The sequence below is a fragment of the Theropithecus gelada genome, chromosome 5, assembly GCF_003255815.1.
Source record: "Theropithecus gelada isolate Dixy chromosome 5, Tgel_1.0, whole genome shotgun sequence".
Classification (NCBI taxonomy): Eukaryota; Metazoa; Chordata; class Mammalia; order Primates; family Cercopithecidae; genus Theropithecus; species Theropithecus gelada.
The window spans coordinates 150,263,443-150,291,409 of NC_037672.1; the positions used below are offsets into that span (position 1 = coordinate 150,263,443).

Below are 27,967 nucleotides of genomic sequence, written 5' to 3' on the forward strand. Positions count from 1 at the left end.
GCTCACTGCAAGCTCCGCCTCCCAGGTTTACGCCATTCTCCTGCCTCAGCCTCCCGAGTAGCTGGGACTACAGGCGCCCGCCACCTCGCCTGGCTGGTTTTTTTTGTATTTTTGGTAGAGACGGGGTTTCACCATGTTAGCCAGGATGGTCTCGATCTCCTGACCTCGTGATCCGCCCGTCTCGGCCTCCCAAAGTGCTGGGATTACAGGCTTGAGCCACCGCGCCCGGCAAAATTTCTGAATTCTAAACTGCACTTACAGAATTAGAATCTCATGAGATGGACCAAAGATCTGCATTCTGCAAGCTCCAGTGATACCTATACATGCTAAGGTTTGGAAACCATAGTTATTATATAGGTGGTGAGAAGGCTTTGAATGGTGTAATGTAGTGTAGTGACTTACTAAGATATTTACTTTCCAGAGAACCTGGAGGCATTATAGGAGATCTATTGGAAATGTTTCCCAGGAAGCAGGGAGATGATTAAGAAGCTTTTGCAGTAGTCCACATGAGCTATTATAAGTGCCAGAATTAAGAGTGATGTGATGGAGTAGAGAGAAGACAGTATGTTTATAAAATGCTTTGGAAGGAGAGGGAGAAATTTGGTGAACAATTTAAACTCCCAGCTGTTAGACTTGAGTGCTGTAGGGAAGTGATGCAGTAGAGTAGATAGTTAAGGCTGTGAACTTTGAAGCTAGACTGCCCCAACACTGGTACTTTTCTATCTGTGCAGTTTTTGATAAGTTGCTTAGCCTCTCAGTGCCTCAGTTGCTTTTATAAAGTTACAAAGTTTCCTTTGTTTTGAGGATTAAATTAATTAACAGCAAAAAAAGCTTGGAACAATGCTTGGCACTAAATAGTATTTTAGAGAGGCAAAGTAGGTAGTACTAGTTAGCGTATTCATAGTTGTAGTCTAGAACTAATAGTTAACATAATTAGTTAGAAACATGGTAGATAAAGAGCTTGTCTCAGTCCATTTTCTGTTGCTGTAACAGAATACCTGAGACTGGTTAATTTATAAAGGAAAGAAGTTTATTTGGCTTGTGGTTCTGGAGGTTGTGAAGTCTAGAGGCATGGTGACAGCTTCTGGCTAGGGCTTTTGTACTGCATCATAATATGGTGGAAAAACTGAAGGAGAAGTGAGCAAATGCAAAAGAGACCACAAGAGCAAGCTTAGCTCCCTTTTAAAACAATTCATTCTTGTGAGAACTCACCCCTCCAAAATGCTATTGATCTATTCATGAGGGCTCTGCCCTCACAACCCAATAACCCCTTAAAAACCTGACCTCCCAACACTACCACATTGGGAATTAAGGTTCTAATAACCGGAACTTTTTGGGGGGGACCCATTCAAACTATAGCAGAGACCAAAAGTTTAATTGCTCATGCCTGTAATCCCAGCACTTTGGGAGGCTGAGGCGGGCAGGTCACGAGGTCAGGAGTTCGAGACCAGCCTGACCAACATGGTGAAACCCTGTCTCTACTAAAAACACAAAAATTAGCCGGGTGTGGTGGTAGGTGCCTGTAATCCCAGCTACTCAGGAGATTGAAGAATCGCTCGAACCCAAGAGGTAGAGGTTGCAGTGAGCCGAGATCATGCCATTGCACTCCAGCCTGGGTGACAGAACAAGACTCCATCTCAAAAAAAAAAAAAAAAAAAAAAGTTTAATTGCCCAGTTTGAATCCCAGCCTGCTATTATTAGCCATATGACTTAGGGGAACTCTCTGTGCCTTAGTTTATCTGTAAAATGGGAATGATATTAATGTATACCACATATGGTGAGGATTAAAATAATGCATGTAAAGGCTTAGAACAGTGCAGGCACATGGTAAGGACTCAATAAATATTGACTACTACTGTCATTATCATTATTAACCAAGAAAAGGAAGCTAAGAGGAAGAGCATATATGTTTCAGTTTTGATCTTCCAGGTTAAAGTGTATAGTAGGCAGTTTGCAGTATATATAGGTTTGGAGCTCAGCAAAGAAGTCAGAGCTAGAGACATCAATTTGGAAGCGAAAAGTATAGAGAAGTTACTTCAAATCATGAGTTTCAGTGAAATGTCAAAGATAAGTGTTGTCATTCAGGAAGGAATAGATGGGGAATGGAAGCAGGAGAAAGGAGGAGGCATTCTCTGAACCAGGCATTGCGCTACATACAATTCTTCATAGATACAATATACTTTCCATTCCCAATAACCCTACAGTATCATATTTGTTATGCTGGAGCCAAGCCATACTGACTTATTCAGTGACTTCATGTTGGTAGCTTGCAATTGGCCTTGATGAAAGCATTTACACTATAGAAATGGGAAATGCTACAAATCAGAGCTCCCCTGTCCTCTGAGTCTCCCAGCCCTTGCCCTGCCAAGAGCCACGTTACTAGGACAACATACAATTATCCTTGCTGTTGAAGAAGTGGAAGCTTAGAGAAGTGAAGCCCCTGCCTTTTAAATTTCACAATGATTCCTCTTCATTGAAAATGCCCTTTAACTACTGTGGTTTTCCAAAGTTGAGATATTTGATGCTTCTCATACTTGAAAACTTAATTGTATGCCCACTGTGAGTGAGTTATTACATTACTCTAATACTGTATTAGGAAACAATCCTGAATGAGTTTAGAGAAATAGTTTAGAGCATCTGTTGATGATGATTTAAAACACAGGGGTTATATTTCCTTGACTATTAAAGAGTTTGCTGACTAGAAGCCATGAGCTAGTTTTATCAGCTATTATACTAAAAAGAGTCATTGAACAAAGGGGAAGTCAGATGATGTGGGAGAGAGTGAAAGAATTACAGGTAAATAGTCTCAAATTGTTTAATTCATTATATACCATACCTTAATGAGTTGATGAGACACTCACTTTATTTACACTTTACTCTAGAACAGTGTAATTTAAAATGGATGTATAAAATTGCTTAGCATGAATCCAGAGACTTTACAGGAAAATATATATTTTTTTAACTTGTTTCTAAAATACAGATTCAGTTTATTAATCTGTTTATGACACAGTACACAGGAGGCAAAGTGTTTCACATCATAGACTTCACTTCCAACTCCTGGGAATGTTCATTTCTTTGGCTTACAGGAGAAACTAGACAGGAAAGCCAGGCACTGCTTAGGCAACTAAAATGAGGTTGGGGGCAATGCTAATATCATCCTCACAGGAACAGCCACAGGACTGTTAGTCACAAGCTGGTTTTCTGGACCTGTTAGCTGGAAGCATGGGGAGCATCATTTCTGGATGCTCATGCTGTGTTGGGCTTCAGCCATCTCCAACACACAGGTACAGCACCCTTAGTGTCTTGCTGGATGTAATAGTACAGGGACTTGCTGTACTTTCTCTTGAATTCAGACCTAATTTTCAACATGTCCACTTCATTGTGGGAGACCATGATTCTGATCAGTACCTCTATCTCGAGTCCCCTTGCCCTTCATGGAGTGGTACAGCCAGTCAACAAAATACAGGGGCTTGTTCTGAATACACTGGACCAGCTTCAGGAAAGCATTTTCTTGGTCTCCATTAACCTCTTTCTTGATGCTCTCCAACATGTCATAAGGGCTGTAGCTCTTGTACCTATCAAATACTTTCTGGAGGTGGGACATGCTCTGCTCGGTCATGATGGTGATCCACTTGGGAACATCAGTTCCTTTCCTCTTCACCCCAGTGTCATAGAGATCCCGGGCATTTTGGTCAATCAGTTCATAATCAATGACAGAGCCATCTTCTGCTCTTCTACCCTTTGCTAGGGCAACGCATCTGGTGACTTGCAGAAGTCACCAGATGTGTCTGAAATAATGTCCTTCTCCAGATCAGTCTTGTACATTTCCTTTAGACTCTGTTAATTTCCTGCAGCTCCTGGTTGGTTTTCGAGCAGATGATCTCAATGAGGGAGTCCTTGTTGGTTCCCAGCCCCTTCATGGAAGCTTTTAGCTCAGAAGTGTCATACTGAGCAGGTGTCTTTAATAGGCCCAAAGCCACTATCTAGGTGGCCAGATAAGGCTGACTTCAGTGCTGATGCAAGTTCCTTTTTGGTCCTTCTCTGGCAGGTGAAGGCAATACCCTGTCTCTGTGCATTGCTGTGGTTAGTCAAAATGTTGACAGTGGTGATCTCATCCACGCCTTTGGTCTTGATGGCCATTTCAGTGTTCAAAGTATCCTGTTCAGCATCAAAGTTGGTGTAAGCTTTGACTGACCCATATGCACTTAGGGGTGTAGAGTGTTCACCCTCCAAGCTGAGCTTGCACAGGATTTCATGAACAGTAGACATTTTGAAGGAAGCTGGGCTGAGCACCGAGATCTGAGAGTATCCCCAGATGCTGAGCTGAAAATATATTATTTTATGCCCCTCTCCCCTGCCCCACCTCTGCAAACTACCACCTTTCCTCCCTAAAATATATGAGGAGGGAGGTCATGCAAAGTTGGCATCTTAGGTCATTATAGGACCATCACCCCATCCTTGAGAATCTCATCCTTGGGAACTCTTCTTGCATTTCAAGTGGAAAAAGATGCAACTAATATTGACTAAGTGCTAGGCACTGTGCTGTGTTATAGAATGCGGTGGTGAACAGGACAGATGTTGCTCCTGCCCTCAAGCAGCTTACAGTGTAGTGAAGGATACAGACAGTTAAATAAAGTATCATGTGTTAAAGGATGGGGTTTTGTAAAGGATTTTAAAGAAAAAACATTATTCATGTGAGCCCAAAATGTAATTATCTTCACCCCCGAAACCCAGAAGAAGCCATGTGTGTATTGGGGAGAAAAGTGTTATGTGAAGGATCAGGGGAACCAGGTTTTATTCTTCCCCCGTCTCTGACGATCTCTGCAATGTGTCTAGCTTCAACTTTCTCATCTATAAAATGGGGATGATAATGTTTGTCCTGTTATCTCATGGGATGGTATGTGAGAGAATGTATATGAAAGTGCTATAAATATGATTGAACATTTTGTTTTCTAGCGATGTAATGGGGGTTGTAATTTACTCATTTCTTAATAACTTCTTCATGCACTTTTTCATCCAGCAAACATTTGTTAAGCATCTACTTGACTGAAGATCCTGTGTTAGATACTACACTTGGCTCAGTTTCATCTTGTTGCATCATTCCTTTCAAAACGTCTAGATTTATTTAGCACTAACTTCCTTTATTTATTTATTTATTTATTATTATTATTATTTTTGAGATGGAATCTTGCAGGCTGAAGTGCAGTGGCATGATCCCAGCTCACTGCAACCACTGCCTCCTGGGTTCAAACCATTCTCTTGCCTCAGCCTCCTGAGTAACTGGGATTACAGGCATGTGCCACCATGCTCAGCTAATTTTTTGTATTTTTAGTAGAGATGAGGTTTCATTATGTTGGCCAGGCTGGTCTCAAATTCCTGACCTCAAGTGATCCACCCACCTTGGCCTCCCAAAGTGCTGGGATTACAGGTGTGAGCCATTGTGCCCGGCCAGCATTAATTTCACATGAAGTTGGAATGGGTGGTGAGAGGAAATCTGCATTTATTGATCCCCTATTTCAGTCTAAGGGTTCACCTTCTCTAATCTTCCTGGAGGGGTAGGTGGAAGTGACCAGGAAGAATATGGGTGAGAAGCTGTTGAATTAAAAATTCATTTTGTGCTTTATAGGCTAGACTTGTATCTGGAAAAACAAAATGGTTTAATTATGGAATTATAGAATAATTGTCAAATTGATTATAGTTACTTTAAACATGCTTGTTATTCATTTTACTAGCTAATATGTAACCGTCAAATGAAATCTTTTACATTAAAGTAGATAAAAAAGATTTTAGAAGCATTATATGTGTTTTGTGTTATTTATATTTGTTATGAAAGAAATAGTTTTTTTTTTTTTTTTTTTTTTGAGACGGAGTCTTGCCCTGTCGCCCAGGCTGGAGTGCAGTGGCCGGACCTCAGCTCACTGCAAGCTCCGCCTCCCGAGTTCACGCCATTCTCCTGCCTCAGCCTCCCGAGTAGCTGGGACCACAGGCGCCCGCCACCTCGCCCGGCTTGTTTTTTGTAGTTTTAGTAGAGACGGGGTTTCACTGTGTTCACCAGGATGGTCTCGATCTCCTGACCTCGTGATCCGCCCGTCTCGGCCTCCCAAAGTGCTGAGATTACAGGCTTGAGCCACCGCGCCCGGCCGAAAGAAATAGTTTTTAAAATATATTTAGAATGCTTTAGAGAGAGAGAAGAGACTTTCTACAAATGAAATAGAATTTACTGAAAAGCTTGAAGAGTAAGGCATGATCCCAAATTATTTCTAACTTCTGGAATTGTCTTAAGACACTTTACAAACACTTGAACATTTCAGCATAATGACAATATGCTATAGTGCTGCATCACCATCAAGATATTTCTAGTTTAACTGTTGGTGAAAATGGTCGGCATCAGTTGTCCTCCCAAGTATATGCTAGTGGTGTCCTTTTAATCTTCAGGAGTAATGCACTGATTCTGCTGTGCTTTCAGATAGAGTTTGAAAAATAATAATAATCAATAATCTCCAATATGACAAAAGATGTCCATAAGAATCAGGAGATGTTACCAGGAATGCCAACCAGCCATTCAGAAACCGAGCCATGGAGCTTAAAGAAAAGATTTTTTTTAAACAGTATTACAAAATAAAAATGGTAGTCCCTATTTCATCTAGGTTCTTTCAAAAATATGTAAGCAATGTTAGACAAACAGATGTTCCTGCGACCTTGTGATTTAATTTACATGTGGGCAACAGACTTGAGCGCTCCTTAAATTCAAACCAAGAATAAGAGCTGGGCCAACACATTGCCCTTGAGTTCAGCAGGGGTCATGGAACCTCTTTCCAGCAGTGTGGTCTTTTGCAACACAGTCCATTGCTCTTGTGATCTAGTATTAGCAGGTATGGAACATCTCACATTCATTTCAAGCTAGGCATAGAGTCTTCCTTCTCCTTGCTCTGAATGGTATATTACTATGGCATCCAACTAAATATCTTTCCAAGTTTTAAAATTATACCCCAAAATACAACTATTGCCCATTTCTACTCACACTGAAAAAATGTGTGTTTATTTCTGTAAAGAACAAAAAGTGTTAGTATTTTTTGCTCATATTTCCCTCCTCCGACATCATGTCCATATTTTCTTTTTTTTTTTTTTTTTTTTTTTTTTTTTGAGACGGAGTCTTGCTCTGCCGCCCAAGCTGGAGTACAGTGGCCGGATCTCAGCTCACTGCAAGCTCCGCCTCCCGGGTTCACGCCATTCTCCTGCCTCAGCCTCCCGAGTAGCTGGGACTACAGGCGCCTGCCACCTCGCCTGGCTAGTTTTTTGTATTTTTAGTAGAGACGGGGTTTCACCGTGTTAGCCAGGATGGTCTCGATCTCCTGACCTCGTGATCCGCCCATCTCGGCCTCCCAAAGTGCTGGGATTACAGGCTTGAGCCACCGCGCCCGGCCATGTCCATATTTTCAAAAGGAAAACAGACTCTTTTTGACTAAGACACCTCCTTGACTAGTACTAAAGCACTGTTTTCTCTGTTTTTTTCTGTTCCTTTTATCAGCTGCTACTGCCTGCAGGGTCTTCTGAATAGAATAGGCATCCTTCTAGCAGGACAGACAAAAGGTTAGAGGGAGGAGAGCAGCAGGCAGTTTTTGTCCCTACCTGGACCACAAGGACAGTCAATCAGTGTTCATCTACTCTGTTCGGGTGCTTTTTAACCCCTTCTCTCTTTTTTTTCAGTATTTCTTTCCCCCTACCTGTATGCCCTCTAAGCCCTGCGTGCACTTTCAACTTTATATAAGCAAGAATCTAGAACAGTCTGGGTTTTATACAGAATCACTTCTTTGGTTTATGGTCCAGTCTCAGTTAATTGGTCCTCATTTCCTCGTATTGTTTAATTCCATGCTTGTGTTTATCAATTTTTTTTTTTTTTTTGTAGAGACTGGTTCTCACTCTGTTGCCCAGGCTGTCTTGAACTCTCTTGGCCTCAAGCAGTCCTCCTGCCTCAGCCTCCCAAAGTGCTGTGATTACAGGCACGAGCTATGATGCCTGGCCTATAAAATTTTTTTCATAAATGAAGTTTTTATTCTTAAGAGACCCTGGCTTGTCCATACCACCTTTGAAAAATTATTTCTAAGCTGAGCATTTTAGAATTGTTTCTGTTTCTAGCCCATCTGTTTTGCTGTACCTGTTACCTAGCTGTTATTCAGACATGGGGGAAAGACCAAAAATAATACTTGTTTTAAAACAAATATAAAATAAAAATGGCAGTGCCTGTTTCATCTAGCTTCTTTCAAAAACATATAAGCAATGTTAGACAAACAGATGTTCCTCCGACCTTGTGATTTAATTTACATGTGGGCAACAGACTCGAGCTCTCCTTACCTTCAAACCATGTTGGCACATATCCCCTTCGAGGGCCAGCCACTCCTTTCCTGCTCCCCACTACCAGAAACAACTCGCTATTTCAAGAATGTTCATTGATTCCATATTCACGCATGTTATTGGGATTCTATGTGGATCAAGTATCAAAGATCCTTTCTTCTGATACATTTGGATTAAAATATGACAGTATCTGGATCTCAAATTTTTCTTTCACGCTGGTGCTAGTAGATGAGATGCAGAGTTTGTGAGTAAACTTGATAGGGTCCATGATTCAATGAACTGACCACCACATGGGTCTGGTGAGAACCAGCTCATCTATGATGATTCTGCTCAGCAGTTTTGTTGTTGATTTTATTCTAAGTTTAATCCATCACCAATTTCAATTCCTAAACCCAAAAATCTGTTTCAGACAAATCTATTCCCAAACAGTGTTTAAGCAGGTGTTTGACATTAGCCATCACCAGTGCATCCTTGTCTACCCTTTCCTAAGGCACTGCATTGATGTCGAAAAACAAAATAGCAAATGACTCTTTTTTTTTTTTTTTTGAGACGGAGTCTTGTTCTGTCATCTAGGCTAGAGTGCAGTGGTATAATCTCGGCTCACTGCAACCTCCACCTCCCATGTTTAAGCGATTCTCCTGCCTCAGCCTACCGAGTAGCTAGGATTACAGGCACATACCACCACGCCCAGTTAATTTTTGTATTTTTAGTAGAGATGGGGTTTCACCATGTTGGCCAGTATGGTCTCGAACTCCTGACCTCAGATGATTTGTCCACCTCAGCCTCCCAAAGTGCTGGGATTATAGGCATGAGCCACTGCGCCCAGCCCAAATTGCTCTTTTGAATATAAATGAAATTATAAATGTGAAGAATGGTTCTCTCTCTCTAACTAGGAAACATTTAGCTTTCTTCATGGTCATTTTTGAGCAAAATTCATTGTTTCCATTCATTAATATTTATATCATCTTATTGAAATAAATTATAAAAACTTCCTTTGAAACAAAACCAGATGTCTGTTAACCTGTAGATGATTTGCTGTTTTTCTCTCTGCCTCATCTATTCTTTTAAAAGAGGGTCTAGTTTGGCCAGGTGTGGTGGTTATCGTGGTATGTACCTATAGTTCCAACTACTCGAGAGGCTGACACCGGAGAATCACTTAGGCCCAGGAGTTTGAGACCAGCCTGGGCAATATCACAAGACCCTGTCTCAAACAAACAAAACAAAACAAATCAAAAAAAGAATCTAGTATGGGTGGAAATATTTTCTTGGATTAATGAATTTCCTTTTGCCTTTCTTATTTAATCTACAAAGCATCCTGTGAGAATATGTTTTTATAATTTCAGGAAGAATATCCAGCCTGTGATATATTGAATCTTTGAAAATAATCTATAAGTAAATCTGTAATATGAAAATCAGCCTACTATTTTTATAACATCTGTGGCCTTCGGTTTGTTAAATGTACTGAAAGTCAAGTGTCCACGTTTCTTCCAAGAGCTGCTGAGTGAGAGGGTGGAATTTTGGCAAAACTGTAAAATAAGACCCCTCTCCTGTTGCATATCCTTAGGGCAGGGCCCCTTTACCAGGTTCCCTTCTCCCACTAAAACCCAGAATGGCAGGACCCAAACTGAGTCTGAACCATCCCAAATGCCCCCCACACCCCAAATGCAGACCAGGTCCACAAAGATAGAAGACAGGGGCAGAGTGAGCAGGGCTGAGAATGTTCATTCTGAGAATGCCATGCCCAAGGCAGCACAGACCTGGCAGATAGCAGTGGTGTAGGGTAAAGTGAGAAAGCCATGTCAGATAAAGGCAGGCCATATTAGTTTTTATTATGATGTCTTTGTGGGATCTAAGAATATTTTAAACATGTTTATATCCTAAGTGTGACTTTGTTTTTAAAGCAATTAGGTTGCTCAGTCACTTTTTTTTTTAAACCATAGATTTAGAGGGAAACTGGTCCTGTTACCTCAATTCAATGAAAAACAACAAGCTTTTGAAAAGAGTTATTAAGAGGCAGTTTATATTTCTCAAGTTAGTCTACATGTTGTCACTTAGGAAGTACTTTTTACTTTCTCAGGCCTGTAACAGATGATATGGGACAAACAGAATTATAAAAAATAGTTTCCACCTTTTAAAAATATGCAGCTAGAAATTAATAAGAGAAGATTGACATTTGCTTTAAAAAGTGATTTTGCAGAGACTATTGGTCAGGAAGAGAGGTTTAATAGCATATGGATTTGGTCATTGAGCAGGGAGGGTACCCTTTTTTTAAAGTATTTTTAAAAACAATGCATTCTCAGGTACCTATGGAAATCTGAATTATTCTCTTGCTGAAATGCAGAAATCCAACCGTTTAGTGCTTAATTTTTACGGTTTTATCATTTATTTTAGGTACCAAAGGAAGAAATAAAGGAGAGTTTACAAATCTTCAGGGGGTAGCTGCATCTACAAGTGGAAAGATATTAATTGCAGACAGTAACAACCAATGTGTGCAGGTATAGCCCTTAATTATATACCTTTACTTATATTGATAAAAATAGATATAGTTACATATTTTCCTACTTCAGACTTAAGATATATGGTGTAAGGAAAAAAGCTTATGTGCATGTAGACTTTTCTTCAGATAGAGTTTGCATGTTCTGATCTCTGTATGTATGGCAGATGTTTTTGCTTATGTCTTCCTCAGTGATGCCTGCGCTAGTTCACATTCCAATGAATGTAATTTATTTCACAGATATTTTCCAATGACGGCCAGTTCAAAAGTCGTTTTGGCATACGGGGACGCTCTCCAGGGCAGCTGCAGCGGCCCACAGGAGTGGCTGTACATCCCAGTGGGGACATAATCATTGCCGATTATGATAATAAATGGGTCAGCATTTTCTCCTCCGATGGGAAATTTAAGGTAAGATTAACTACTAATTGTTCACTAAACAATGGAGAGGAGGAATAGGAAATACAAGACGAAACTGTGTATTTCTTTTTTGAGATGCCATGCAACAGTCAACAATTCTTCATACACAAAGACATCTGGACATCTAAGTTTGTGAAGTGAGAGTAACAGTGATAGTTTCCTAAGTCTATTCATATATATCCTAAATGTGGCTTTGTTTTTTAAAGCAATTAGGTTGCTCAGTCACTTTTTTCTTTAAAACCATAGATTTAGAGGGAAACTGGTCCTGTTACCTCAATTCAATGAAAAACAACAAGCTTTTGAAAAGCGTTATTAAGAGGCAGTTTATATTTCTCAAATTAGTCTACATGTTGTCACTTAGGAGGTACTTTTTACTTTCTCAGGCCTGCAACAGATGATATGGGACAAACAGAATTGTAAAAAATAGTTTCCACCTTTTAAAAATGTACAGGCTCATTTTGGAAAAAAGACTCATACACAAGAAATGACAGCAAACAATTTGTGTCAGTCTCTAATGAGTCATACACACTGATACAATCTGAAAACATATTGTTAAAGTATGTAATATGGGATTTGGAAAGAAAAGAAAATGAAGGCTGAATTTCCAGAGAAAATGCAAGTGGAGCTACACTTTGAGGGATCCCATTGTTTGATATATTTACTATCATTCCCAGCATCAGCTTTTTGCAAATAAAGATTTGACTCAGTGTCTTCACCAAATCACCAAAGAGTAGAGAGCCCTCTGGTGATAACAGAAATCTCTCTTATGAGGTGTCATCAAAGAATTGTATCAGCCTGCCCGTTTTCTACATTTGTTCATAAGAAAATTATGAGACATCTTGCCAAAGATCTTTGTAAGGGCCAATTGCACTGTGCCTTATATATTTCCCTGTCCAGCCTACTGGAGGCTTCTATTTCTGTTGACAACATGAGTGTTAACTCAGATCAACCCATTGCCATCCCAGCTTATTACTGTTTGACCATCGGCAAATCGTAACTTCCTTGAGCTTCAATAGCCTCGAATTTAAAATTTTGATTTAAAAAAGATCTGTCTTGCCTGGGCATGGTGGCTCATGCCTGCAATCCCAGCACTTTGGGATTGAAGCAGGAGGATCGCTTGAGCTCAGGAGTTCAAGACCAGCCTGGGAAACATGGCAAGACCCTGCCTCTACAAAAAATAAAAAAAAAAATTAGCCAGGTGTGGTTGTGCAGGCCTGTAGTCCCAGCCACTTGGGAGGCTGAGGTGGGAGGATTGCTTGAGCCCAGAAGTTAGAGGCTGCAGTCGCCCATGACTACACTAGTACACTGCAGCCTGGGTGACAGAGTAAGACCCTGTCTCAAAAGAAAAAAAGACCTATCTCATAGGATTTAAGCAAAGACTAAATGAGATTTTATGTGCCACATACAAAATAAAGATCTAAGAAATGAATGTTCTTTTCCATGCCGCTAGTAACCCTGTCCAAAAAAATGAAGTCTTGTTTGGTCAGCTATGGTTTGGGCTTCATGTCCTCACACAGGCACCTGGTGGTCATCACTTTCTTGTCTAGGAGTTTGGAGGTGCTGCTTTTCATAATCCATTCTGGGCCGGGCGCGGTGGCTCAAGCCTGTAATCCCAGCACTTTGGGAGGCCGAGACGGGCGGATCACGAGGTCAGGAGATCGAGACCATCCTGGTTAATATGGTGAAACCCCGTCTCTACTAAAAAGTACAAAAAAACTAGCCGGGCAAGGTGGCGGGCGCCTGTGGTCCCAGCTACTTGGGAGGCTGAGGCAGGAGAATGGCGTGAACCCGGGAGGCGGAGCTTGTAGTGAGCTGAGATCTGGCCACTGCCCTCCAGCCTGGGCGACAGAGCGAAACTCCGTCTCAAAAAAAAAAAAAAAAAAAAAAAATAATCCATTCTGGAATTCTAAAGATTACTCAAAGTGTACTCATTGGTTTTTTATTGGAAGAATTTCTATTTTCCTTTTTAAAGTCTTCAGATTGCTGTAGTCCCCTCATTGTTTTTATGAAATGAGTTACTTACATAATTGTGAAACTCTCAGATTTGAGCCTCTATTTTGTGTGAGGCAGCATCTTGTCAATTTTGGAGACTGAAAAGGTGTCATTTTTTATTCCACAATATTGCATGTAATTCTTCAATCACCCTTGAATTTTTGGTTCCACTAGAAATTTAATGGCTCTGTAGGATGACCACATATACATAAAAATCTCCTGACTTTCTGTAGCTCTAACTTCTTCTCCCCCCCTTTTTTTTTGCATTTTAATAATTGTGTATGTGGTAAGACATACCCAAATATGACAAGTTTAATGTGAATATTTATATGTTGAATATCTTGAAAATGTTTATATAGTTTGGAGGCAACCCATTTGTTTATGTTTTATACTCTAGCAAAACTGTGATCTGTCTTTGTAAATTCAGAAGCTAATACTAAAATAGGTTCACATACGGAGACAGGAGTTTTATGTCTAAGGATTAAGGGCTCTCTAAGCATTTTTTGTTCGGTGGTTCAATAGTCTATCTGTAATAGACACTCTTAGAAAACTGGGTTCTTAGAGTTGGAATATTAAGGGTAATAATGGGAATAAACTCTAAAGAACACTCATGCCCCCTAGAGGACTGGGGGAGTGGAGGTGGTGTAGTTTCAGCAATACCCTTTTCTATGATAGGTGTTGATCAAAACCCAAAGGGTAAAAGGATAGCACATGAAAACACTTTAGGACCCTCACAGGAGTTCATCCAAGTGGAATATCCACAGGTATAGGCAGAGATACTTATTTTCTTCTGTGGTGGGACTCAGTAAAATTAAACAGGTGCTGAGAAAGACATACGTTTAACACCAGTATAGACTCTTTGTATTTATTCCTAGTAGTTCCAGAGATGTAACATCTTATCTCCTTTTCTTTCTTTTATTCACCAATTTATTAGCCCTAATTTTTATTTCTCTCTGCTTCCTCTAAATTTATTCTATCTTCCCCACTGCCTCCTATCATCCAGCCCATCAAGAAACCTTTTCTATCCAAACAAATAGAGACACCTCTGGCCACCTTACTGTAAAATATCTCATCTCTTTCCTGTTCAATTTAAAGACCTATTTGTTGAGTTAAATACCCTGATTAAACCATTCCAAAGGCAGGATTAAAATATTTTTGCTGGGCCAGACTCAGTGACTCACACCTGTAATCCCAGCACTTTGGGAGACCGAGGTGGGCAGATCACCTGAGATCAGGAGTTCAAGACCAGTCTGGCCAACATGGTGATGGGTGCCTGTAATCCCAGCTACTTGGGAGACTGAGGCAGGAGAATCGCTTGAACCCGGGAGGCAGAGGTTGCAATCAGCCGAGATCGCACCATTGCACTCCAGCCTGGGCAACAAGAGTGAAACTCTGTCTCAAAGAAAAAAAAATATATCTATATATATGTATAATATATATATTTTTATATATTATACATTTTTATATTTTTATATATACTTTTATATATTTTGTTTGTTTGTTGTTTGTTTACTATTCTGTTTAAGACGGGGTTGACACAATCAGGGAAATGCAGGGATCACTTGGTTGAATCCAGTGCAACTAAACAAGGAGTGATGAAGGGAAGTGGAAAGAAATTTTGGTTCAATGTTTAAGTTATTCTTTTAAATCTACCCTAGTTGTCACTACGTGATAGAATGGAAGTAATCCTTTATTTTCTCTTTTTATTCTAGATAATTATCCATTTGATATTATTTGTTTGAGTCATCTAAGCAACTGCAAGTGTTCATAATGTTAAGTAGTAATAATATTCTTGTTTTAATCATGGAAGTGCCTTCTCTCCCTTTTGATCTCTGCTGACTTACCCTCAGTTAGACATGAAAGAACAAATGCCATTTCTTTACCTACCATTATGTTATAGCCTCTTTGATCTTTGGGCTAGATTGGAGAATCAGAATCAAATTTACACAGCAGTTTCTCTTGCCAAGAAAACCACTGTTTCTTTCCTAAGTGATTGTGTTCCTTTGCTCTAAAGAGATGAAATCTGAATCTCCGTCATTTATAAACTTAGAAGAATAAAAGGAGCATATAAAGTCTAAAGTCCCCATCATGGAAAAGTCCCATCCTGCTACTAGAAAATTTAAAAATACATATGTGGTTCACATTATATTTCTATCACACAGCACTAATATAGAGAGATAAAATAAGAAGGCTAAAGCATAACTTATGAGAATATAACTTTTGGGGTTTTCTAAGCTATAGACGCTGATTTCTCACTTTTCCTTCCAGAAGTCTATATACATACATGCACACATATAACACGCGTGGACTCAGACTACACTCATCATTCCCTACCTTAATTTGTTTAATAAGATGTCTGAGAGTTTTTGTTGTTGTTGTTGTTATTGTTTTTGAGACAGACTCTCGCTCTGTTACCCAGGCTGGAGTGCAGTGGCGCAACCTCAGCTAACTGCAACCTTCATCTCCCGGATTCCAGTGATTCTCCTGCCTCAGCCTCCTGAGTAGCTGGGATTACAGGCACCCGCCACCACACCCAGCTAATTTTTGTGTTTTTAGTAGAGATGGGGTTTCACCTTGGCCAGACTGGTCTCAAACTCCTGACCTCAAGTGATCCTCCCACTGTGGCCTTCCAAAGTGCTGGGATTACAGGTGTGAGCCACTGTGCCTGGCGGAGAGTTCTTTCATAAAAACACATAGATCTACTTCCCTCCAACACGTCAAGCCTGGGTGCCAGGGAGAACTGTGGTTCTTACAGTTTCCCTGACTTAACATATATTCCCTCCTGCTGTTTCCTCACCTGGGGTGCTCCTTCTCCTTCCTTGTCTACTGTGGCCTCATCAACTTATCACTTCACATGCCTTCTTAGATGGCCTATTTGAATTCTCCCAAGTATATTAAAATGAAGACTCAATACCAGACTCTTTAAAGAGATACAGTAGACATGTTTGTCCCTGCAATATGACTGAGACATACTTGCGGGCAGGAGCTACATCTTATTTGTGTTTGTTTGCCATATGCCTAGAATACAGTGTCAGGCAATAGTGGGTGCTTGGGCAGTGTTTGTAGAATTAGGAAATAAATAAGTGAATGAGTGAAGCACTTCTTTATATGTAGTCTAGAAATTCAAGTCATAGAAAGAAAAGTAAATGTACAAGACCTATATCTCATGGCAAATAGACATTTAAATACACACCACAGTCTACTCAGGAACAGGAATAAAATTTAAAATATGATATATGATAGAAATCAAATGCTTTTCCCCTATTTTAAAATATGATAAAAAGTGGAGCCATTTAATCATCATGATTGCCCTATAATAATGCTAGACTTTTAAAATTAATGTATTCAACAAATATTCATTGAATATTTATTATGCACCAAGAAGTGTGTTGCCTCTGAGTACACAAAAGTGAATAAAACACATGTGACTCCCGCCCAAAGAGAACTTAATTCTCATAAAGTTCAATGCGAGATGCCTGGCAATTTTTTTTTTAATTATTGTTATTTAAAAAAAAATTTTTTTTATTATTATACTTCAAGTTCTAGGGTACATGTGCACAACGTGCAGGTTTGTTACATATGTATACTTGTGCCATGTTGCTGTGCTGCACCCATCAACTCGTCAGCACCCATCAACTCATCATTTACATCAGGTATAACTCCCAATGCAATCCCTCCCCCCTCCCCCCTCCCCATAATAGGCCCCGGTGTGTGATGTTCCCCTTCCAGCGTCCAAGTGATCTCATTGTTCAATTCCCACCTATGAGTGAGAACATGCGGTATTTGGTTTTCTGTTCTTGCGATAGTTTGCTGAGAATGATGGTTTCCAGCTGCATCCATGTCCCTACAAAGGACACAAACTCATCCTTTTTTATGGCTGCATAGTATTCCATGGTGTATATGTGCCACATTTTCTTAATCCAGTCTGTCACTGATGGACATTTGGGTTGATTCCAAGTCTTTGCTATTGTGAATAGTGCCGGAATAAACATATGTGTGCACGTGTCTTTATAGCAGCATGATTTATAATCCTTTGGGTATATACCCAGTAATGGGATGGCTGGGTCATATGGTACTTCTAGTTTTAGATCCTTGAGGAATCGCCATACTGTTTTCCATAATGGTTGAACTAGTTTACAATCTCACCAACGGTGTAAAAGTGTTCCTATTTCTCCACATGCTCTCCAGCACCTGTTGTTTCCTGACTTTTTAATGATTGCCACTCTAAGTGGTGTGAGATGGTATCTCATTGTGGTTTTGATTTGCATTTCTCTGATGGCCAGTGATGATGAGCATTTTTTCATGTGTCTGTTGGCTGTATGAATGTCTTCTTTTGAGAAATGTCTGTTCATATCCTTTGCCCACTTTTTGATGGGGTTGTTTGTTTTTTTCTTGTAAATTTGTTTGAGTTCTTTGTAGGTTCTGGGTATTAGCCCTTTGTCAGATGAGTAGATTGCAAAAATTTTCTCCCATTCTGTAGGTTGCCTGTTCACTCTGGTGGTAGTTTCTTTTGCTGTGCAGAAGCTCTTAAGTTTAATTAGATCCCATTTGTCAATTTTGGCTTTTGTTGCCGTTGCTTTTGGTGTTTTAGACATGAAGTCCTTGGGCAATTTTGATATTAATTATGATCTATAACAATGACAGTGATGGCTTCCCTACAGTGACTGCTTGCTATGTGCTACACTCTACAATAAACCCTTTACCTACCTTATTCTACTTAATACATCTTCCAAAAATGCCATAGGGAGTTGTCGAGTTGTCATTTTTTGGACATTTTTTAATGTATAAGGAATCTGAAGTTTGAGGAAATGAAATCCATCTGTGCTATTCCAGGTGTGTTTAAGTCAAGCAATGGAAGTTCTGTCAAGCAAAGTTCCAAGTCATAATCCAGTGATCTTTCACCAGACCACACTGCCTCTTCAGCAGGGAACTGTGACCCCAGTTTAGGGGATCCTAGACTATTTTTGGTGGTGATCTCTTTCAAGAATAAGGATTTTAGGGGCTGGGCATGGGGGCTCATGCCTGTAATCCTAGCACTTTGGGAGTACGAGGCGGGTGGATCACGAGGTCAGGAGTTCAAGACCAGCCTGGCCAACAAAGTGAAACCCCGTCTCTACTAAAAATACGAAAAAAAAATGGCTGAGCATGGTGGTGCGCGCCTGTAGTCCCGGCTGCTCAGGAGGCTGAGGCAGGAGAATTGCTTGAACCCGGGAGGTGGAGGTTGCAGTGAGCCGAGATTGTGCTACTGCACTCCAGCTTGGGCAACAGAATGAGACTTTGTCTCAAAAAAATAAATAAATAAATAAAAGAACAAGGATTTATATAGATATCAGTAGCAGATAATGGATGTGACAAAGCCAGTTTTCCAAGACAGAAGTTCATTGTGATGTATGAGTAGCTGTGTACCTGCTTGAACCTTCAGGTAAATGTTGACCAAAACAGTGTTTATCTTCATGTTCCGTAGTGGTTTAAACTTTGACTCTATACTCTACTTCTATTTCTGTACTTGTTTCTAACAGACAAAAATTGGATCAGGAAAGCTGATGGGACCAAAAGGAGTTTCTGTGGACCGCAATGGGCACATTATTGTTGTGGACAACAAAGCGTGCTGCGTGTTTATCTTCCAGCCAAACGGGAAAATAGTCACCAGGTTTGGTAGCCGAGGAAATGGGGACAGGCAGTTTGCAGGTACACTCGATGGTAATATGTAAACCCCCTTTTTTATGTTTCTTCTGCTCACATTTGCATGATGTTGGAGCATGTTGAAGACACCGCATACCTAATGTGTTTGCTGGCTTTGGGAAAGATGCTGGGGATAAAATCTAAGTAAAAGCATGGTTCGTTGCTTCTCAGTCACCACCACCCACCCGGCAGTAAGTTGAGCTGTAGTCCATGTGTGGTTTTTATTGGTGGCAGTTCACAACTCAGAAGTCTAGCTTTGAAATATTCATATTAAATAAGGTATAAATTTTAAAATAAAAATATTTGAAAAACAAGGGAATAGCTACTGTTTCAGCCTAGCTGTAGCTTTGCTTAAAAAGCCACTGAATGAGAATTTTTTTTCACCTTTCTAGGTTATTGTAAGAGAACAGGAGTCTAGAATATTTGCTAGGTTTAAGGAGGGCAGTCTGTTTTACGTCTCTTTGGTGTAGCACTTTGCAATCACAAGCTTATTTAGGTTTTTGCATCTGCAAGAAGAGGCTGAAAATAGCTTATTAATTTTCTTTTTGAAAGGATGCTTTTGGCACTTAGTTTAATTTGCATAATATTTGTTTGTGCTTTGTTTCCAGTTCTGCCAAGGTTCTGAATGTCACCCAGAATTATAGTGTGGGTTTTCTGTTCTTTTGTTTCATTTTGTTTTGTTTTTGAGACAGGGTCTCGCTCTGTCACCCAGGCTGGAGAGCAGTGGCATGATCTCAGCTTACTGCAGCCTAAACCTCCCGGGTTCAAGTGATCCTCCTGCCTCAGCCCTCCAAGTCTAGGACTATAGGCGTGTGCCACCATGCCCAGCTGATCAAGTTTTTTAAAATTACATATTGGAGTCCCTTTTCCAATGCTGAGTTGCCACGTCTTTCCTCGGTGGGAGCTGAGGGCTCTAAAATGACTAACAGATACTCAGGGAAGCTGGCAGATTGACTTTCAGATGGTGGCATGGAGAATGAATTCTGATGCTTACTGCTCCTCCCACTTCATTAGGGCTGCTAGAACTCCCAGCCTGATTGGGAAGGCGTCAGAATAGACTGGCACAAGCAGAGAATAATATAGGATCCATGTTATCTGGAGCTGGAGGTCTGGCTGAATGATCTTTCAAAGACTGAGTCTGTGATTCTTTGTACTTGCTTAAATAACTAAGTTAATATATTTATTGTGTGATTGTTACAGTAACTGCTATATGTAATCACTTTTGTTGTAGTCATCACGTATTTTTTTCCATCTTTGTTGCAGGTCCCCATTTTGCAGCTGTAAATAGCAATAATGAGATTATTATTACAGATTTCCATAATCATTCTGTCAAGGTACTATAAGCACATAAGTTGTTATTAACTTTTAACTGCTTTTATGGAGAAATTGGTCTGCGAGAAAATAATGCAGTACTTACATATGGCACCAAAGGGAGTTAACCAGAAGAGTAGACTTTGCTTCTGCTCAAAGATGCCAGTTTTAATTTGGACTTACAGACCTTGGAAAGTTGGGAAATTGAACAAAATGTGGTGGCAATAAGTTGCTTAATTTGAAATTGGTGCAAATGAAGAGGACTTGAAAATTAAATTTTAAAAAGCAGTTCATTGAACTTAGAGGCAGAACTTTCTGAAGCTTAATATTTTGTGGCTAGTCAATAAATTAAAATCACTTTTTCAATTTTCTGCATCTTTTTGTTTAAAAAAAATAGGTATTTGGCTCTGTTACAACAACAGATGGCATGGGGAGGGGGATAACCCTAGCATACATTCATATATTTTATACTTCTTAGAATGCTTTCACACATTTGGTGTTCTTTAGAAAACAGTGACCCATAGTATATCTTTCTTACTAGGTACCAGGGGAGAGAGATTTGAACTTTATTATGAGAAAATCAGGAAATAATAAAATGGTTCAAAACAAATTACTCACTTGCTGAAATGATGAGAAAATATTTAGTAATATCCTAGATCAAGCTTCTCAAGGTGTGATGCATGTTCCACTGAAGGTATGATCAGTGACCATAGGCAGTGCACCGTAGATATTTTTATTTTAAGTTATGCATTTATTTTAGTGCTACCTTTTGTTTACATCAAGTGATGCTGTTTTATACTTATAGACATAATAAAGTTTTTCTTTTAAATACATTCATTTAAATTTCAAAAGGTGAGTCATTTTAAAGGAAAAATAATAAGGAAACAGCAGAGGATGCCAGTGAGTAAAGTTTGCACTTAGAGAAAATGATTGAGCAACCAAAATAAATAATGACTTATCAATGCTAATGATTGGGATAGCTAGATAAGGGGTAAGATTTTTAACACCCAAAGGTACTGTCTGTGATGTCCTTTCTGCATCCTGGAAAGCCTTTAACCTGAGTAAATGGAGAGGGCTTGGACCTTTTTGATGGGTGCCAAGTCCCTGTGCAGACAGTAGCGCACAGTGGGCTGCAGAAATGGGGTCAGGATAAGGGAACAAGGTGCCCACTGTTGCTTTTTTCTGAAACTGCTCCCTGCCATATTGTCTCTCCAGAGATGCTCACGTAGTGGCATAGGTCCCCCTACACTCAAATGCAGATAATCTGCATTCCCTGCCGACACTACTGTCCATGGGAAGTGTCTTGGTAAAAGGAATAGGATAGTGGAAAAAGTTGATAGCCAAAGAGAGATGGGAGTAGAGAGCAAAGAGGCAGCAGGAACCGGGCTGGGGACTGCCTCCCCGGGGGGGTTATAACCGTCCTGGAGAATGAGCACAACTGTCAAAGGATAACACAGGTTGTTCTCATACTTCCTACTCTCACTCACTTCGTAGAGGAATCATTCATATAACTACAGGGCATTCAGCAAGAAGAAAACCCATACGAGATCCTAACAGTACAAAGGCCAGCAAATGCTTGCATAGGTTCTGCCCACTCCCAACTGAAAGACAGTCATAATTAATCAAGTTGCTCTTTTCTACTAAGTGGAACTGTGATCTCAGAGCCTTTCCTGTCCAGTGCTCCAGGTAACCTCTAAGAATCAACTGGCATTGGTATGTGGGATGGCTCCTATTCACCACTCCTGGCTGACACTGTAGAAAGAATTAAAACATATATAAGTAACTGAAATGCAAGGCAGGTAGCACTAAATAGTTTATAAAATAGGCACATATAAAGCTTCCTAACTTTCCAAAAGAAAAGAGAAGATTTCCTTAATTAAGATTATCAGGGGAGACTTCCAAGCGGAGCTGATATTTGACATGAGCAGAATTTTGAAATCAGGAAAGGGCTATCATCAAGGTGATTTTTTTAAAAAAAATTGCTTTATATATTTATTGTAAAAAGCAAAACTTTAAAAAAAACTAAACTCATACTTCTGCCTCTTAATTTTTCATGTGAATAATTTTTAAGTAATTAAATGGCATTTTAATCGGGAAAAATAGAAAATACGAAACATTCATAATTCTTAAGATTCTGAAAACTCTTCAAGTTTTCAGTTTGGTAGAAGTAGATTATTTTAGCTATTTATTTAAACTCAATTTTCTTCTTGTTTAAAAAAACCATAGCCTTTCGTTGTTGTCGTTTCTCTTCTTTTTGACAACTATTACCAAATAAGTTTTATGGAATTACTTGGGTTTTTCATTCCCATGTAATGCTGGGCAGTTAGCAATAGTTCTGAATTCAGGTCACTTCTCTGTTGATAAGTATAAAAAACACATCTATAGGTCAGTGCTAACAAGGGGTCTAGTTGGCTCCTTAGCTGTCTGCAGAATATATTTTCTTTTCATCACAAAACAAGTAAGACTAGATTTGGCATCCTTCTTATCCCAAAATGAAGCAAAACCACTTGAGTCATTTGGATTATGTCTGACTCAGAAAGATAAATAAGGCTGGGCACAGTAGCTCATGCCTGTAATCCCAGCCCTTTGGGATGCCAAGGCGGACAGCTCACCTGAGGTCAGGAGTTCGAGACCAGTCTGGCCAACAGGGTGAAACCTTGTCTCTACTAAAAATACAAAAATTATCCGGGCGTGATGGCAGGCGCCTGTAATCGCAGCTACTCAGGAGGTTGAGGCAGGAGAATTGCTTGAACCGGGAAGTGGAGGTTGTGGTGAGCCAAGATTGCACCACTGCATTCCAGCCTGAGTGACAGAATGAGACTCCATCTCAAAAAAAAAAAAAAAAAAAAGGAAAGATAAACAAAAAGATTATTTGTAGGACTTAATAAGGGAAAAAATAGAGAATAATAAATTGTGTCCACCATAAACATGTTCCCATTGGTCTTTAAAACTAGAATGTGTTATGTAAAAGGAGACAAAAAGAGTCAGAAAAACAATTTAAACATGGCATCTTAGTAAAAGCTGGTTGTTCTTGCCTTGTTCCTTTCTAAAGAACCACAGAGGTTGCTTGCTTTCTTGGCAAGTATGTAATTAATTCAGGAAGTAGCCATGACTCTTTCTTTTTATCGTAATGTGAGTTTAGCCTGTAGAGATGGAAGTGTCCTACTTTCCCAAGGTACTTACCTAAAAGTAATGGTCATTTTGATCTTTTGAAATCAGAGATGACAACAAGTGACATTCTAAAAAGTCTTGAGATCATCCCCAAATGAAGATCTACACTCAAATATAGTGAACTCTTTCAGTTCTACATTTGAGGAAACCTTACTCTCAAAGTGCCTTGTACATAATACTTTCTGACTTGTTAATGAATATTTCTATGCATCTAGGCATCATGACAATGGAAGTTAAAAATAATGTCCTGGAGACATTTCAAAACCATTAGGTATCATCTGAATCATCAAGATACAATTATGCTTACTATAGTGTTATCACTAAACATTAATATTTTTTTCAAAATCAGTGATCTGTGTTGATATATATTTAGTAGCACTTTATTAGTAAGAATATGTAATTAACCATAGCACTCCACTGCTTAGCCATATCAGATGATAGAGAATTTGCTTAAGAGTTCTGCTGAGCTCCCTTCTTCTAACAGCTTCCCTTCTCTCTACTGAGAGATAAAAGAGTAATAGAAAATAGAGTAATAGAAACTACTTTTCTATTCATCAAACCCTTAGGATCATATAAACTCTCGAACTAAAATATCTTCTGAGGATAAATAAAAAAGCCCTTTTCTTATTTCTCACCTGCTGCTACCACACATGTGCACACACACATGCAATGAATTTCTCCCATTCTAAGTATGAAGTCCAGCCTACTCTTTCTAGTTATGTTGATGTCGTAAAATGATAATAAATTCTGAGCATCTGGCATAACAAAAATCTCCTACTCTCTGATCCAACTTTTAATAGTCATCCATCCTGTTAGAAATATCAATACAATGCCCATTCTTGAAATTTAGCAATTTCTTTAAAGGTGGGAATAATAATATTATTGAAAATTATAGAGCTTCTTACTCATACTAACTTGTATAGTATTATAATTTACAATAAAGATATCTTTCACATAAGGATTTAATAACCAGACATAAGCCAAAAAAATGATCATTTAACAAATGATAAATCAGATTTATACAGTAATTTGGGGAAACACAATGATATGCAGTCTATCTTGTAGATTTTATTTTCTTTTTTTAGAATGTCTTAAATCATGGATCTTGTTATAAATAACCTACTCAAACAGATATTTTTTAATCCATAATGTTGATTCAAGTATTTCTATGTAAAACAAAATAATTTAACAATATTTCATACAGGTGTTTAATCAGGAAGGAGAATTCATGTTGAAGTTTGGCTCAAATGGAGAAGGAAATGGGCAGTTTAATGCTCCAACAGGTGTAGCAGTGGATTCAAATGGAAACATCATTGTGGCCGACTGGGGAAACAGCAGGATCCAGGTAGATCAACGTGCTAATGTATATGGTTAGAGTGTTTGGCATTTGTTGAAAGTGAAGAATTTGCTGTCCCCCAAACTGGAATGTTTCTCTTTTCCTTTGGTTAGGACATAGGACCATAGATACTCTCACCAGAAGGACCAAACTCAGCAACATGGAGTAGAAAAAATGTTACCAGAGTGAAACCCTTTAAATCGGGGTTTTAACCTGGACCCCACAGACCCCACAAAGGGTCTGAAGATAGAATTCAAGGGGGCCATTGAACAAAAATATTACATTATTATTTTTATGAACCTCTGGCTGAAAATTATCATTTCCCTTAATCATGAATATAAGCAACAATCATAGTAATTTTAGTAATGCCTATGACTTTGTCACCAAGAAAAATCACAGAAATTTGCATATCATATCAGTTGCAAAAATCTTGAATTGTCACTTATTCTCATCACTACTTCAAAATTACAGTAATTATTAGACCCATTACTATTTCTTATTATTTAATATGCTAATTTTTAGAAGCACACCCATATTGCTCTATCATAATTTAGTAATATTTTAATAGCTATATTTTAATATGATTTTTTACAATCCATGTGTTTTGTTTTATGAATTTAAAAACACTATTGTGCTAAATGACGCACGAGTCAAAGAGGAAGTCTCAAGGAAAATTGTAAAATATATTGGACTGAATGAAAATGCAAATAGGACATACCAAAATTTGTGGAATTTAGCAAAAACAATGCTGAGAGGGAAATTAATATGCTAAATACTTCTATTAGAAAAGAGGAAACATGTTAAATCAATGATCTAAGCTGCCACCTGAAAGAAGCTAGAAAGAAAAGAGCAAACCCCAAACAAGCAGAAGGAAGCAAGGCTGAAATTAAAGGTGGGGCGCTGTGGCTCACGCCTTTAATCCCAGCACTTTGTGAGGCCAAGGCAGGCAGATCACTTGAGGTCAGGAGTTTGCGACAAGCCTGGCCAACATGGTGGAATCCTGACTCTACTAAAAATACAAAAAATTTGTCAAGGGTGGTGGCAGGCGCCTGCAACCCCAGCTACTCAGGAGGCTGAAGCAGGAGAATCACTTGAACCCAGGAGGCAGAGGCTTCAGTGAGCCAAGATTGCATCATTGCACTCCAGCCTGGGCAACAGAAGGAGACTCTGTCTCAAAAAATTAAAAAAAAAAAAGAAATTCAAAAAAGAAAAGCAATAGGGAAAATCCATGAAATAGCGAACTGGCTCTTTGAAAAGATAAACCAGCAAAACCCTAGCAAGACTGACAAAGGAAATAAAAGACACAAAATACTAATATTAATACATGTCCTGTAGACATCAAAAGGATAATAAAGGCATTCTGTGAACAGCTCTGCATACATAAGTTTGACAACTTAGATGAAATAGACAACTTCTCAAAAAATACCAACTCCGCAACTTCAGTATGAAATAATTTGAATAACCCTCTAACCTATTAAGAAAAGTTAATTCATAATTTTAAAACACCAAAAAGAAATGTCTAGACTGAGATGATTTCACCATGGAATTCTACCAAATGTTTAAAGAATTTAGTAACAATTGTATATAATTTCTTCCAGAAAATAGAAGATAAGAGAATACTTCCCAACTCATTTTCCAATCAGCTTTTGAAGCCCTGTTACCAAAGCCAGTACAAAAAGGAAAGCTACACACCAATATTCCTCCTGTGTGTAAATATTCTTAAAGATATATTAACAAATATAATTCAGCAATATGTAAAAATCGCTCCATGAGCAAGTGGAGTTTATTCCAGGAATGCAAGACTAGTTTAGTACTAGAAAATCAGGGAGTCTCTGAGCTACTCTGGCTTGGGAGGCTGCCCTTTAAAAAATAAAAATAAAAATAAAGAAAATCAGTCAATGTAATAATCCACCATATTAAAATTCTAAAGAAGAAAAACTAAATGATCATATCAATTGACACTGAAAAATCATTTAACAAAATTTAATACCCATTCAACTCTCAGAAAACTAAGAAGAAAGACTCTCAACTTGATAAACAACATCTATGAAAACCTATAGCTAACACCATAGTTCATAGTAAAAGACTGAATGCATTCCCTGTAGAGCAAGGATGTCTGCAAGGATGTCTCACCATTCTTGTTCAATATAATACTAGAAGTTCTAGCCAGCACAAAAGGTAGAAAGGAAATAAAAAGCTTACAAATTAGAATAGAATAAATTAACCACTCTCCCTGCTTGCAGATAACATGATGTTTACAAAGAAAATCCCAAATAATCTACAAAAAAAGTTCCTACAATAGGTGAGTTCAGCAAGATTGCAGAATACAAGATCAACATACAAAAATCAATTATGGTCGGGCATGGTGGCTCATGCATGTAACGCCAGCACTTTGGGAGGCCAAGGTGGGAGGATTGCTTGAGGCCAGGAGTTTGAGACTAGCCTGGGCAACACAGGAAGACCCTATCTCTACAAAAAAAATACAAAGATTAGCCAGACATAGTGGCACATGTCTATAGGCTCAGCTACTCAGAAGGCTGAGGCAGAAGGATTCCTTAAGTCTGGGAGTTGGAGACTGCAGTGAGCTATGATTGTGCTACTGCACTACAGCCTGGGTGACAGAACAAGACCCTGTCTCTTAAGAAAAACCAAAAATATCGATTATGTTTTTATAAACTAGCAACAAACAGTGAAAACCAAAATTAAAAACACAATACCATTTAGAATCACTGAAAAAATATATACTTAGGTATAACAACAAAACATATTCAATATTTGTATGCTGAAAACTATAAAATGCTGGCAAAAGAAATCAAAGAACGTCTAAGTAAATGGAGAAACAACTGTGTTCATAGATTGCAAGACTCAACAATGATGTCAGTTGTCTTCAATTAATATGCAGGTTTAATACAAAATCTCAGCAGGACTTTTTGCAAATATAAATCTTATTTTAAAATTTATATGGCAAGGGAAAGGAAATAGCTAAAATAATTTTGAAAAAGAAGAATAAATTGAGAGGAATCACTCTACCCTTACTAACCCATAGGGTAAGCTATATGACTTACTATATAGTTACCATAATCAAGCCTATGTAATATGGTGGAGGAATAGACACATACATCGGTGGGACAGAATAGAGAATCTAGAAATCACTCCCACAGTTGTACAGCCTATCGTATTTTGACAAAGATACAAAAGCAATTTTGTATGAG

The 27,967-nt window shown here is 38.9% G+C and overlaps 1 protein-coding gene and 1 pseudogene across 6 annotated transcripts in view; one reads left to right on the forward strand and one right to left on the reverse strand.

The window, feature by feature from the left end:
- TRIM2 (tripartite motif containing 2) overlaps positions 1-27,967 on the forward strand; it is a 188,042-nt gene that overhangs the window by 152,584 nt on the left and 7,491 nt on the right. For 3 of the 5 annotated variants that reach the window (XM_025386754.1, XM_025386756.1, XM_025386753.1), the window contains 5 exons: positions 10,744-10,847; positions 11,087-11,254; positions 18,775-18,943; positions 20,201-20,271; positions 24,624-24,764. In XM_025386754.1, coding sequence (XP_025242539.1) covers positions 10,744-10,847; positions 11,087-11,254; positions 18,775-18,943; positions 20,201-20,271; positions 24,624-24,764 — 653 coding nt within the window. Of the gene's footprint in view, positions 1-10,743; positions 10,848-11,086; positions 11,255-18,774; positions 18,956-20,200; positions 20,272-24,623; positions 24,765-27,967 lie in introns of all 5 variants that reach the window. The other 2 variants (XM_025386751.1, XM_025386752.1) reach the window with 1 other exon arrangement.
- LOC112625179 lies at positions 3,247-4,321 on the reverse strand (annotated as a pseudogene). The gene has a single exon (XR_003119539.1). The product of XR_003119539.1 is annotated as an annexin A2 pseudogene (transcript).